Source organism: Macaca nemestrina, chromosome 16 (assembly GCF_043159975.1).
Source record: "Macaca nemestrina isolate mMacNem1 chromosome 16, mMacNem.hap1, whole genome shotgun sequence".
NCBI lineage: Eukaryota > Metazoa > Chordata > Mammalia > Primates > Cercopithecidae > Macaca > Macaca nemestrina.
This window is the reverse complement of record NC_092140.1, coordinates 104,657,503-104,671,126: the sequence shown is the minus strand read 5'-3', so window position 1 is coordinate 104,671,126 and position 13,624 is coordinate 104,657,503. Positions and strand designations below refer to the sequence as shown.

The following is a 13,624-nucleotide window of genomic DNA, read 5'->3' as shown; positions in this document are numbered from 1 at the left end:
TTGTTTTTGTTTTTTCTAGTGAGTGCAAGTCCCTTGCTCTCTGCCAGTTGGCTGGAATGAGAATCTGATCAGATTTCATCAAGAGCCAGGTTGAGCTGAGACTGAGCGGTAGTGTTCACTAAATTGAGTGCACCACTGATATCTAATGGAAACAAGGACGTTTTACTTTGCTCCTCAGCCTAACCTGAATTTCCTATGCCACCACTGTATAATGGCTGGTTTCTTTGGTTCTCCTAATGTGTGAGCTGGAAGCAGGTTGAGACATAGATTTCATATCATTTTGGCTTCCCTTGCATCTAACATGGCTCCACAATTCAAGCACTATGAAATTGTTTCCAGTCTTGCCTCCACAGCCACTTTTGCAGTAAAATCACGGATGGGGGTGACATTGAGCCAAACTATTTTTGCATTTGGTGGACTTCTAAATTCCAATCCAGCTCCAAATCTTTTGGCAGATTTTTCTTAAAGGTACAAAGTCTCTTCACTCATAGAGGCCTGCTTCTCCACCTTCCCACACAGAAATCAGGTACTTTCCCTCAAGTATGAAAGAAGCTGTGGGCTCTCTGCTCATCGTCATGCCCAGTAATTCAGCTCATCAAAGCGTACCCTCTCCACTGTTCTTTGGTAATTGCCACCAAAAAAAGTATGATTTTTATTTTATCAGGGTTTTTGTTGTTATTATCATATGAATAATGGTATTTTGCATTCTATATTTTAATTGGAAGCAGAAGTCATATTGCTGTTTGTAACAGCAAAATATTAGAGATAATCCAAACACCCATCAAAAAGGGTTTTTAATTAAATGATTACATAATCATATAAAGGAATACTATGAAACTGTGTGAAAGAGTGAAGAAACTCTTTGTTCACTTATATAAAAAGATCCCATGATACGTTAAGAAAAGCAAAGTGTAGAATAGTATGTAAAATATTCTATCTTATGTGCAAAAGGGGGAATAAAAGTCATCAATATTCATGTAGAATCAATTCACATATAGATTCATATCACATTCTTATATATATAGAGATTCTGGAAAAACACAAAAGGAATTAGTAAAAGTTGTTACTTCATTGTAGTTTTTAAAGTTTTTTGAGTCTTAAGACTCACTTTCCACTTCTGTAGAATGGGATTAAAAATCCTTTCTTTATAGAGCTATGTAACAAAATAAACATAAAGCATTTGGCACACTTCAGGATAGCAATTTGTGGATTAGTGATTAACACAGTCACCTTTGCACCAGATTATACCCAGAGATTTCTTCATTTATATTTATGTTGTTTTGTGTGTCAGTTATGCAGTCTAACTCAGTCATTCAATTGTGTTATTGAACACTCTATTTTTAACTCTGGTAGTTTCCTTGTTTTGAAGTATATTTTGTGCAGTAAAGCCATCCCAGCTGCAACACTCTATTTTTTTTCTTTGGTACAGGAGTGTCTCTCTTATCCACTGTTTCAGTTTTTGTGGTTCCATTACCTGTAGTCAACCACAGTTGGAAAATATGATAGCATTTTGAGAGAGAGACTACATCCACAAAAATCGTATTACAATATATTGTTATACAATACATTGTTATAGGTGTTCCGTTTTATTATTATTTATTGTTAATATCTTACTATTAAGCTTTATGGTAGGTTTGTATGTATAGGAAAAAACAGAGTATATAGAGGGTTCAGTACCATCTGAGGTTTCAGGCATCCACTGGGGGCCTTGGAATGGGGAACTACCGTAAATTGTAAGCAGAGGCTGTGTCTTTCTAAAGCCCAGCCACCTAATTACCTACATGGAATATCAAGCAGCCTATAAGAGTAAGTGAACGTTTCCCATCAGATGGTGACTGAGATGACCAATGCCATCTTCACCCATGAAAGTTATGTGTACTAGAGCCCCATAGCACTAATAGCAATAGCCTAGTAAACTAAACTCCCCACCATCAATGATTCATTTCAAAGCCAATAAAGAGACAATATAAACCATTATGTTGATTGCCTCCTCTTTTCCAAAGCATAATTGTTCAATGCATACGTTTGACATGAAAAGTCTCTATCTGGTTCTTTAAATATAGAATCCATTAAAATGACTGATCGACGATTTCTGAGCGTACTACATATCAAAGTTTTACTCCTATCCTTTTTTAGACAAATAATTATATTAAGTTAGTAAAAGACCTAACTAAATATTGCTATTGCTTCTCAGATCACAAAGAGGAGCCCGGGGGACGTCTTTTTCCAAACTGAAATGATGGTCCTAAGCAGCCCCTCCACAAATAAATCTCACCAACCTGGGGTTTCTGGGATCAGTGGACTGTGAACTTAAAGCACAGCAGAGCTGGGGCTGCCCTTGAAGCCCTGCTGTCTCTCCTCTTAGTAACAACCCCATTTCACATGAGGTGACAGTGGTGTCTTTTGTTGCCCTGGAAATGGAATACAACAGGGGCTTTCCAACTTTTCTGCGGCAGAGACCTACAGACCAAAGTACATTTCACACTGGATCCAGGACACACATCAGTCTGAAAGCACACACATGAACCAAACGTTTCCTAAAGCATTACTTACCCTTGCTAATAGCAACACATTCTCATATTCTTTTATACTTCATTTAATTTCATTTAAAAAAGAAAAAGATAGGAAAGAAATCTATTTCTCCGCCCATTAATAAGGTCAGACGCAGCAACGCTAGACTAGAAGAAAAGTTTACCTACTGATTTTACTCCCACCTCCTGAGTGCGCACAGCTTTCCGACAAGTGTCAGTGCCATCTACTGTGCGCTCTGGGTACTGCAATAGCCTTTTTCTTTTTTTTTTTAGAATGAGACTAAATGAGAGAACACAAAGAACTTCTTTCCCCACAGTGGAGATGGCTCTGAAAGCGTTTAAGGAATGGCTTAGATGAGTGGCTAACACATTATCCCAGTTCTGAATTCTAAGACCACAGACTCCATGTCCGATCCCCAAAGAGAGGCTTTGCAAGCCACAGAATACCCCTCTGACTGGGGCCTCAGGAGCTAAACTGACCACGAAATTGGTTCTAGAAAGTGAAACGTTTTCATTTGAAACATCAAAATGAGCATTTTGTGAAAAGCTACTGTCGTCCATCAAATACAACACAGCCAGGAGTCATCGCTCTACTGCCCTTGTCAATCCTACATCTTTTGCTACAGCAGCTCATGAGTGTTGACTCTATTCTAACTTGTTCCAGAAGCCCTTCAAGATGATAGCACAATATTTTTGTAGCCAGAGCTAGAATGTAGAGCTCTTTTTTGCTTCCTTGTGAATGATCCAGAATTTCCATGTTGACAAGCCACCATAATTTACAGAATTTACTTTTTATATTCAATAGAAGTAAATAAAAAAAAAATTACCTATTTAGGGAGTTACAGCTCTGGATTCATTTCTGACCAAAATGTGCTTTTTGACACAAATACAGTTGGAAATATCTTTGTAATTTCTCCACAGTCTGCCTAGATAATCATAAAATAACTGCATGGATATATTTGTGAGTAAGAGCACGTGTCCATTCAGGAAAACCAAGGAGATCAACTAACTCTACCATTGCCTTGAAATGGAGACACATCCAGCAGTTCGAATTTCCCCCAAAAGATTGTACGTGTGAAGATAAGAATAGAATGAGGAAAATTTAAAAGCCGATAATAATTTCAGTCACAACTTGGCAATTAGAATTTTATGAGATGTCTTCAATTTGGAAGCAAAGAACAATTAAATTATTGAAGGCTGGAATTTTTTTCTTTTTTTTTTCCTTTTTTTTTTTTTTTAACTCTTTGAATGGAACAACTGATTTTCCCTAAAAGACCTGACTTTAACAATTTTCAGAAAACATAAGTCAGGGTGTGGTTCAATTACACAGAGAGAAATTGTAGTGAAATCGTGTTCCCCGTAATAATTATCCACAAAGGATCACAGTGGAGCCACTCCTGCATTAAAATTACAATATCATGTGTAAGTTATTAATTAACCAGAGATGCCAGGGGCTTGTCAGTTTCCAACTGCTATTTTGAGGAGAGCTAAAGTTTCTCTTTTTGCCAGTTATTATTAATATTATTAATATTTCAACAGCAAGGCAAGAAAAGGGAATGTGGTCCATTAACTAATGGCTCTTGAAGACAGTCAATGAATCCAACTTGCCCTAAAACTGCCAAGTGGTAGGACAGTCTCTTCGCATCTTGCATCATTTTCTGCCATCACCTACGTGTGATTCATGAGTCGAAAATGCAACCAAGACATGTTTAATGTATATTTAGAGCACCCTTCCCAGCAGGAATTCGCGAGGCCGTTCCATCAGGCAGTTGGCAAGCAGTCACTTGAATTATTAAGAAATATGATTTGTCTCACACAGATTTATTGCACAATAGCAACTTCTTTCTTTTTGGTTCATTTATAAAACAACTGTCAAAATGCCAAATAGCTTTGAACATTAGCATTTTCACCTTATAACCTTACAGGTGCATCACTTTAAACATCTGCATGAAAGTTCAGCTCGATGATAATCGCCTGGGATTTACCTGCATGGTACTAAGCATAGACGTGAAAATATTACTGATAGGTATCTCTGGCACTCTGAAGTGACAAAGTGTAGCCTTCACAGATCCTTGTCAGTTAATCATCAATAGTTACCTGATAAGTGCCCACTTGCCATCATTCAAGATCAATCAGGCAGACACCACAGTGAGTTTTCCATCAAAAACACCTTCTCCATCTGGTCCGTCCCTGTGGGTCAATGAGACAAAGTTGTGTGCTGCAGGCAGCAGGACTGTCCTAAGCTCCCTGTGCTCTCACCACGGGGCTGGGTGGCTGGGCTGGAGGAACACAGGATTGGGCTTCAGGTTCTCTAGGTACTGGTACATTAAGAGATGAAGACATAAAAGGTGAGAACATCATGGTTTATTTCCAATGTTTCCATTTCTGTTAAAAGTAATGCTTTCAACAGAAAAAAAAATGCAGCAATTTAAGTGTGTAATTTACAAAATAATTTCAGGATTTGTTTAATCATTAATTTGTGGTGTGATCTGTTAATTGGATCTATGTCTAAGCTCATTTGTAAATGACTTCAAATATCCAAGCCTTCCCTCACCCTCTTCCCACCTCACCTCTCCTCCTTCTCCTCCCCTACACGGGTACATGCATATACTGTCCTGCCCTAGAGGAGTCCTCAGCCTAGTTGGGAAGAGAACACCAGCTCACAGGAAAACAACAGAAATCATACAGAACAGAATAAAAGCAAGCGCTGATCTGTAAGTGAAGACTTAAGTGCTGTAGGACTTCTAGCTACAAATCCTGAAAACACGGAGTGGCTGTGATAATACGACTAGCCAACATCACACAGTAATTTTGCACGTAGGGAGAACTAAATCAAAGAAAACAAGGAAAAGAAAGTTGAGCCTGTCATCGTGACACAGACAATAAAATCTCAGGTGACATTTTTCAATGGGGGAAAGTCAGTCAACTTCCAATCTCCAAACCATCTTTACTAGCCAGCTTCCCACAATAGTTCTAGAACCTTCCTTCATTCCAACCAACCAGGACTCCAACAGACTCATAAACAGCATAGCTCTTGAGAAATTAAAGGGAGAACCCACCAACTGGCACCCCACACCACCCCACCCCAAGTCACCTCTGGCTCAACCAAGACGTGCTCAGGCCGAGAAAGCCGCTCCACCCCGCAGGCTTTGCCTGTCATTTTTAACCAGCCGACTCAGCACATCTCTCAGATGGGCCATGCAAGGCTTTTTGGCAGCTCTTGGTGCTTTGCCTCTTCATGAGCAGACACTCCCTCTTAGACTAAGACCTGGAGCCGGAAAGTAGGTGGTAACCCGCGACCCAAAACTCTACGCTCATCCCTGCAGAAACTGCCCAGGTCGGCCCATGGCCACGGGGCGCCCGTTTTTCAAGGAAAAGTCAATGCTAATAATGGTGGCAATCACAGGAAATCCACTCTGAGGCCAGCTCTGACGTGTCAGGATTAATCACCATTTCCACTTAACTTCGAATTGACCCGGGTAAAAACGTGAGCGCGAGGGGACCCGGCTGCACCTCTGACCTGGCTCCCCCTGCAAAACTCGCGAAGTGGGTGCCCGAGGTGGGGCGGGGGTGGGGGGAGACGTCCCCGGGGGTCCCCACCCGGCCTGCTCTGCACATCTTAGCTCCTCATCCGCTCGCGCTGTGCAAATCTGTCTTCGGTCATTTGTATCTCGAGACATCAAAATCCCCAACCAAATGCAAGCACCGAGACCTCCTAACGTGAGACAAAGCTTCGCGGTGTCCAGAAAGCGCCCAGCGGGTGTGCGGTGCAGACCCAGCCGCCCCGCGGCCCCCCGCAGAATCCCGTCCGTGCCCCCCTTTCGCGCTGCGCGCATCCAGCAGGAAGGGGCTTGGGAGATCTCACCTGCCCTCTCTCCTTTCTGAAAACTCCGGGCCTCCTCACCCCAAACCGAGACACCCCCTTGCAGTTCCCTAGCTGTGAAAGGAGGAGGAAGCTGGCTGGGCCGGGGCCGCGGGGGCGACCTCCGCAGACGGCGGGACCCCCTGCCGGCCACGGCAAAGGCGAGGCTTGTCGCCCCCACCGCCCCCAACCTTAGTCCTTGACACATCGTTAAAAGTAATCGAATCAAATCGGAAATTGGAGAAGGCGTTCGTGCGGGTTGGTGAGGTTTTGCGGGGACTTCGCCAGCACCGGCGGCGCCCCCTCCCCGGTCACCGTTAACCCCCATTCCGAGGGCACCGCCCCGCGACCCAGCCTAGACCCCCCGCGAGAGCCTCGCGAGCAGCCTCCGCCACCCGAACAGGTCTTCAGTCCTTGGACGAACGCCTGTTTCTCCAACAATAAAACAGTAAAGAAGCGCTTTGAACGCCCAGTGCTCTCGCGCCAGGCGGAGTAGAGAGGAACGACCGCAGCCAGCCCCGAACCCCGCCCGCCGCAAGCACCGGAGCCAGGGCCTGGGGCGCCGCTGCCTGGGGGTCCCGACGCTCGGCCGCCCCCGCTCCTCCCGGGCCACCCAAGGGCTGGAGGAGGCGGCGCTCGGGGTGACCGGGGGAGACTCGGGGCGCTGGGGGCACTTGGGGAACTCATGGGGGCTCAAAGGAACTCGGAGACTCGGGGCCTCGAAGGGGACTCGGGGGGTTCGGGGCTCTCGGGGTGCGGTCGTGGGTTCGTGGTCACGGGAAGCTCTGGGGACCCGGAGGCCGGGCGCGCCCCGCCCGCGGCGCCGCCCCCTCCGTAACTTCCTCAGTCTCCCGGGAAAGAGGCGGGGTGTGGGGTGCGGTTAAAAGGCGCCGCGGCGGGACAGGTGTTGCGGCCCCGCAGCGCCCAGGCGCTCTTCTCCCTGACTCGGAGCCCCTCGGCGGCGCCCGGCCCAGGACCCGCTCAGGAGCGCGGAGACCCCAACGCCGAGACTCCCGCCCCGGCCCGCCGCGCGCTGCCTCCCGACGCAGGTGAGCCCGTCGGCCCCGGACTGCCCGGCCAGGAACCCGGCACGGGGAGGGACCGCGAGACCCAGAGGGGGTGCCCGGCCGCGTGGGTCTCGGGGAACCGGGGGGCTGGACCAGCGCGCGTCCTGGGTCCGGGGACGAGGACCGCCTTCCGGAGCGGGCGTTGCTGCGGCCGAGCTCCGGGGCTGGAATCGGGCGGCCGGGCCGGACCGGCCGCTGCGCGCCGGGGAAGTGGACGCGATGGCACCGACCGGGGTGCGAGTGGGGCCGGGTGCGCGCGGGAGGGAAGGAGGCGGGGACGAGCCGCCAGCGCGAGGTCTGTGGTGCCGCCGATGTCCCTTTGGGGAACGCTAGCGCAGCCGCGTGGCTACTTGACCCACTGACACCAAACGTTTTAAACTGGCCGAAAGCTTAGCTCCGAAGTCACGCTCGGTTTCGCGGGAGAAGCAGGAAGCCTCCGCGGCAGAAACTGACCTTTACCTCCTGGAGCGGCTCCTGCAGAAAAAGCGCCCGGGCAGAGGTCTGGGCGGAGTTTGCCTGGAACTAACGCGGAGCCCGCCGACCCCGGCCGAACCGGGGCCAAGATTTCGGTGGCTTCCCTTTTTCCTAAACACTTCACGAGGGTTTGTTTCCGGGCTGTGCGCCCCGGCTAGAAAGAAAATTTTTAGGACCCTTGTTTGCAAAGAGGAGGGGTGCGGCTGAGACCCGCGTCTTCAGGACGGTTGCCTCCGTGCCTCGATCCCGCCCCACTGGAGGAGAAAGGCAGCCTGAACAGCGCTCACCTAACAGCTGCTGACAGCTGGGTGCTGTGTCCATGCACCTGGGACTTGAGAAGGGTGGCAGGGCCGTGTCCCCATGTGACCTCAGGTCCCTTTCGAAACTGCTGTGCAAAGCCTGTCACAATTTCAGACACTGGTGAGAAGGATGCAGGAACCCTCTGGGGGCAGCCAGGCAAGGTCGACCACCCATCACCTAAGGGTGGAGAAATTAAGGGGTGAAGAGTCCCTTTTGTCTTTTCTGGAACTTGGTGATACACCCAGTGTCTTCCCTACGGAACTGAACCAACTCCTCCTCTGGCCTCTGGCAGCTCTCCAGGCGGTGCGCGGTGGCGGTGGCCCGGTAGGAAGCTGCATGTAACCGCCCAGGGTCGGGAGGCCAGGAGGGCAGCTCCTCCTCTGACTTGAATATTGAAAACAACTTCGTCCTGCTTCTGAGCCCTTTTAACCCATGACCCCCTAGCCCATTAGTAAATTAATTAGTAAATTAAAATTTACTCCCCTTCCTGAAAAAGGATCTTTAAAACAGGTAGCTTCAGCTCAAGCTTTATAAAAGAACAATATAGGGTTTCTTGGAACTGTATTTTTCTCAGCCGACGGTAACTGGACAGGTCTGTCGAAGGGTATATGACCTGGGTTTGGCAGGTAGAAGAGGGCAAAGGATGAACCCCTCCTCCTGAGCCCCATATTCTTGGCCAGGTGTAAAGCAGGCGACAGTTTACTTCGGGGAGTATCCTGTTTTCCACTCAGTGAGGGCCAATGAAGAATGTCTAATTCCGTACTATGCTTTTGTTAAAACCGGAATGTTGCTGCCCTCAGTGGTTCTGCTGTCGGGACGGTACTGGCCTGAGCCACAGGTGCTTTAGCAGGACAACCAGCTCACCTAAGGGCTTCCCAGTCTGGATTTCAATGGGTCAGTGCTGAATCTGGGCTAAAATATTGTTTTTTCCAATGATGTTTGTCTTTCCCAAGCTTAGTGGGGCTCTGTTTCACCGGCCTGTGTCAACCTGATGTAACTTTCTTGGCCACCGCTCTCCTGTCGCCTCTGACCAAGGTGACACTACGTGGTTTCGGCCTGACCTTGGCAGTGACTCTGGGTCATGAAAGACATTCACTACGACCCTGCTTCCGGAGTCCATCAGAAAACAGGACGCAACTTGCCTAAAATGAGGAGAGGAGGATGCTTTTAAGTAAAAGGAGGAGGAGGGTTCACTACCAGCTCTGAAGGGTGGAAAAGAGATGATTCATCTGGATTGTGGAGAGGGTGGAATCTTGTTTAGGAGAGGGTTAGTTGTGGCAGGCAGGGTGTAACTATGAATCAGTGAAGATAGTTCACATCCTGGGATGAAAAGAAGGCCACGGGCTCACGGCAGGTTATCCACGGGCCTCTCCACATCCACTTGCAGTAAGGAGTGGGGGACTCCCCCAAGCTTCAGCGCTGAACTGCAGTGCAGTGAGGTCGCTTAGTCGGCCAGTAACTGGGGGAGTTGAATTTTCTGTCCTTTTTAAATAATGTGTCTTTTAAGAAACACTTTGAAATTAAAACCACAGCCCACAATTATAATGCACTGTTGCAGCACTTGTCAAAACAGATATGCTAACTGAGCGGTCAGTGCCAGCCTGACAGTGAGGCCACCAAGCCATCCACAAAACCTACATGAAAGTCTCCGCTCACAGTGGCTTTCCTCCATGAAGAGGGCATTCATAACTTCTTCCTTTCATGTAGAAGGAAGCAAGGTGCTTTGTAAAATTTTAACTCGGGGTGCCTCAAATGTAAACTTAACCACTGGTAACAGTTTCACTGCTACATGCCAAGTCTGTGAAAATTAATTCAAGACGTTAAGGAAAGTGGCTCAGCAGAGAGACTAGATAGGGGAGCTATAAGTTACATCTTATCCTCACGGTTCTCCTGTACTTGGCCTCTCAGCCTTTGAGCAAGGTTGGCCCAAGCTAGTATCAGCCCCAGTGGTACAGCCAAAACTTGAGACTGCAAATCAATGCAGCTGCTGAACGCTGAGTAACTTGTGCAGAGTCAGGAGGACCCAAGGAAGCTCTGCAGAGGATGCAGGGGTCCGGTCAGAACCCATGAGTGCCTTTCAGCTAATGAGTACTTTGTGACACTCCCTGACACAGCAAATTTTTATGATGTGTTTAAAGACTGGGTGAATTACTCAGGTGAACAAGCTACCGTTTATCAGAGAACGCCTAAAAACACGTTCGAGAGGGTTTGGGAACTATACATTTAACCCTGTGACAGACTAAGTTGGTTCGGTCTTCACCTGTTTTGGTGAGGTTGCATAAGAGTTGGTGTTTGCTCAGGAAGAGATTTAAGCTTGCTTGCTTACCCAGACCCACAGAAGTCTCCCTGTTCCGTCCTAACTAGTGATTCCTGTGTTGTGTGCATTCGTCTTTTCCAGAGCACACCGCCCAGAGTGGAAGATGGATTGGGGCGCGCTGCAGACGATCCTGGGGGGTGTGAACAAATACTCCACCAGCATTGGAAAGATATGGCTCACCGTCCTCTTCATTTTTCGCATCATGATCCTCGTTGTGGCCGCAAAGGAGGTGTGGGGAGATGAGCAGGCCGACTTTGTCTGCAACACCCTGCAGCCCGGCTGCAAGAATGTGTGCTACGATCACTACTTCCCCATCTCCCACATCCGGCTGTGGGCCCTGCAGCTGATCTTCGTGTCCACGCCGGCGCTCCTGGTGGCCATGCACGTGGCCTACCGGAGACATGAGAAGAAGAGGAAGTTCATCAAGGGGGAGATAAAGAATGAATTTAAGGACATCGAGGAGATCAAAACCCAGAAGGTCCGCATCGAAGGCTCCCTGTGGTGGACCTACACAAGCAGCATCTTCTTCCGGGTCGTCTTCGAAGCCGCCTTCATGTACGTCTTCTACGTCATGTACGATGGCTTCTCCATGCAGCGGCTGGTGAAGTGCAACGCCTGGCCTTGTCCCAACACTGTCGACTGCTTTGTGTCACGGCCCACGGAGAAGACTGTCTTCACGGTGTTCATGATTGCGGTGTCTGGAATTTGCATCCTGCTGAATGTCACTGAATTGTGTTATTTGCTAATTAGATATTGTTCTGGGAAGTCAAAAAAGCCAGTTTAATGCATTTCCCAGCTGTTAGATTAAAAAATAGACAGCATGAGAGGGATGAGGCAACCTGTGCTCAGCTGTCAATGCCCAGTCGCCAGCATTTCCCAACACAAAGATACTGATCTTAAACGCAACCATTTGAAACCCGTGTAGGCCTCACGTGAAACTCCAGATGCCACAATGGAGCTCGGCTCTCCCAAAGCCTCGAAACAAAGGCCTAATTCTATGCCTGTCTTAATTTTCACTTAAGTTAGTTCCACTGAGAGCCCGGGCCGCTAGGGGTTATTGGTGTAAGGTACTTTCATATTTTAAACAGAGGATATCGGCATTTGTTTTTCTTTCTCTGAGGACGAGAGAGAAAGGCCAGGTTCCACAGGGGACACAGAGAAGGTTTGGGTGTCCTCATGGGGTTCCTTTGGCCAATTTCCCCCACATTAAAGGTGAACGTTGGTTCTTTTATTTGCTTTGGAAGTTTTAATCTCTAACAGTGGACAAAGTTACCAGTGCCTTAAACTCTGTTACACTTTTTGTAAGTGAAAACTTTAGAGTATGATAGATTATTTTGATGTAAAGATGTTCTGGATACCATTATATGCTCCCCCTGTTTCAGAGACTTAGATTGTGATATGTAAATGGTATGTCATTAGCTACTATGATTTAATTTGAAATATGGCCTTTTGGTTATGAATACTTCGCAGCACAGCTGAGATGCTGTCTGTTGTATTCATTGTGGTCATAGCACCTAACAACATTGCAGCCTCAATCGAGTGAGACAGACTAGAAGTTCCTAGTGATGGCTTATGATAGCAAATGGCCTCATGTCAAATATTTAGATGTAATTTTGTGTAAGAAACACAGACTGGATGTACCACCAACTACTACCTGTAATGACAGACCTGTCCAACACATCTCCCTTTTCCGTGACTGTGGTGAATGGCAGCCAGCATCAGAAGGAACGCTGATTTAAAGAGGTCGCTTGAGAATTTTATTGACACAGTACCATTTAATGGGGAGGACAAAATGGGGCAGGGGAGGGAGGAGTTTCTGTTGTTAAAAAACAGATTTGGAAAGACTGGACTCTAAATTCTGTTGATTAAAGATGAGCTTTGTCTACTTGAAAAGTTTGTTTGCTTACCCCTTCGGCCTGCGATTTTTTAAGTGAAAATATGACTAATAACGTGAAAAGAATAGAAACTAAGGTTTAGATAAATATTGAGCAGATCTATAGGAAGATTGAACCTGAATATTGCCATTATGCTTGACATGGTTTCCAAAAAATGGTACTCCACATACTTCAGTGAGGGTGAGTATTTTCCTGTTGTCAAGAATAGCATTGTAAAAGCATTTTGTAATAATAAAGAATAGCTTTAATGATATGCTTGTAACTGAAATACTTTTGTAATGTATCAAATACATTTAAAACATTAAAATATAATCTCTATAATAATTTAAAATCTAATACAGTTTTAATAGAACAGCAAATTTTAATTTCATCTATCACTATTTTTATGTAAGTACATTAATGTTTTATATTTTTCATAACACGAATGGGTAAGTTGCCAAGGTATCTGCCCCCACTCTGCCTCAGTTACGGAAAAGCTTCTGTCACCAGGAAGATTGGTGGGGAAGGAAGGGAGGCAGATGATTTCTACCCAACCCTATGCCCACCTCTACCGGGTTTTTGAGGCATGTCAGTCTACGGACAATGTGGCATGTGGACTGGAAACATACCTTGGGGAATGCTGAGTTGGGTGGATGTGACCCGTTTAGCTCCTGGATGAATCACAGAAGTGGGCCTTCAGAATGTCACTCATAGCACAACCTCGGCTCACTGCAACCTCTGCCTCCCAGGCTCAAGTGACCCTCCCACCCTAGCGTCCCAAGTAGCTGGGACCACAGGAGTGTGCCACCGCACTCCACTAATTTTTTCATTTTTTGTAGAAACAAGGTCTCACTATATTGCCCAGTCTTGTCTCGAACTCCTGGACTCAGGGGATCCCCCTGCCTCAGCCTCCCAAAGTGCAAGGATTACAGACGTGGGCCCCCGCACCTGGCCTGAAACTGCTTTTTATTCTTCAGTGCCCACTTCCATGGGAAATAAGCCTGCCAGGTTAGCCTGCCCCATGGGAGTGACTGCCTGCTGCCCCCACAGGCTTGCCCGGCCCTCATGAGCCTCTCCCAGAGACGCCACCAATAGTTCTGTTCTTTCATGGTACAAGCTTTCCATCCAAAGCATTTCCCACACCAATAATTAGAAGTATTTTCATAGAGGACCATACACTTTTAAAATGGGTTTCAAAG

General features: G+C 47.0%; 1 protein-coding gene and 1 long non-coding RNA gene across 6 annotated transcripts; one reads left to right on the top strand and one right to left on the bottom strand.

Annotated features, from left to right (window-relative positions):
• Window positions 1-3,763: 3,763 nt before the first annotated feature.
• LOC105490290 (uncharacterized) lies at window positions 3,764-6,846 on the bottom strand. Its single transcript, XR_011615010.1, has 3 exons — window positions 6,585-6,846; window positions 6,397-6,468; window positions 3,764-4,721 (listed from the first exon to the last, which is right to left on the bottom strand). It is a non-coding gene; the product is annotated as an uncharacterized lncRNA (long non-coding RNA).
• A 315-nt stretch (window positions 6,847-7,161) lies between these two features.
• LOC105490289 (gap junction protein beta 2) lies at window positions 7,162-12,770 on the top strand. Of its 5 annotated transcripts, none has more exons than XM_011755776.2 (2): window positions 7,162-7,442; window positions 10,633-12,770. In XM_011755776.2, exon 2 carries the CDS (start codon window positions 10,655-10,657, stop codon window positions 11,333-11,335), a length of 681 nt encoding a protein of 226 aa, XP_011754078.1. In that variant the 5' UTR covers window positions 7,162-7,442; window positions 10,633-10,654; the 3' UTR covers window positions 11,336-12,770. The 5 variants fall into 5 exon arrangements, with proteins under 5 accessions (XP_011754078.1, XP_070937688.1, XP_011754080.1 ...); XM_071081587.1 differs by lacking the exon at window positions 7,162-7,442 and adding an exon at window positions 7,789-7,959 and having other exon boundaries at window positions 10,633-12,729; XM_011755778.3 differs by lacking the exon at window positions 7,162-7,442 and adding an exon at window positions 7,789-8,354 and having other exon boundaries at window positions 10,633-12,729.
• Window positions 12,771-13,624: the final 854 nt, after the last annotated feature.

Coding starts and splice junctions, on each gene's coding strand:
- LOC105490289 (XM_011755776.2), top strand. CDS start 10,655: ATGGATTGGGGCGCGCTGCAGACGATCCTGGGGGGTGTGAACAAATAC.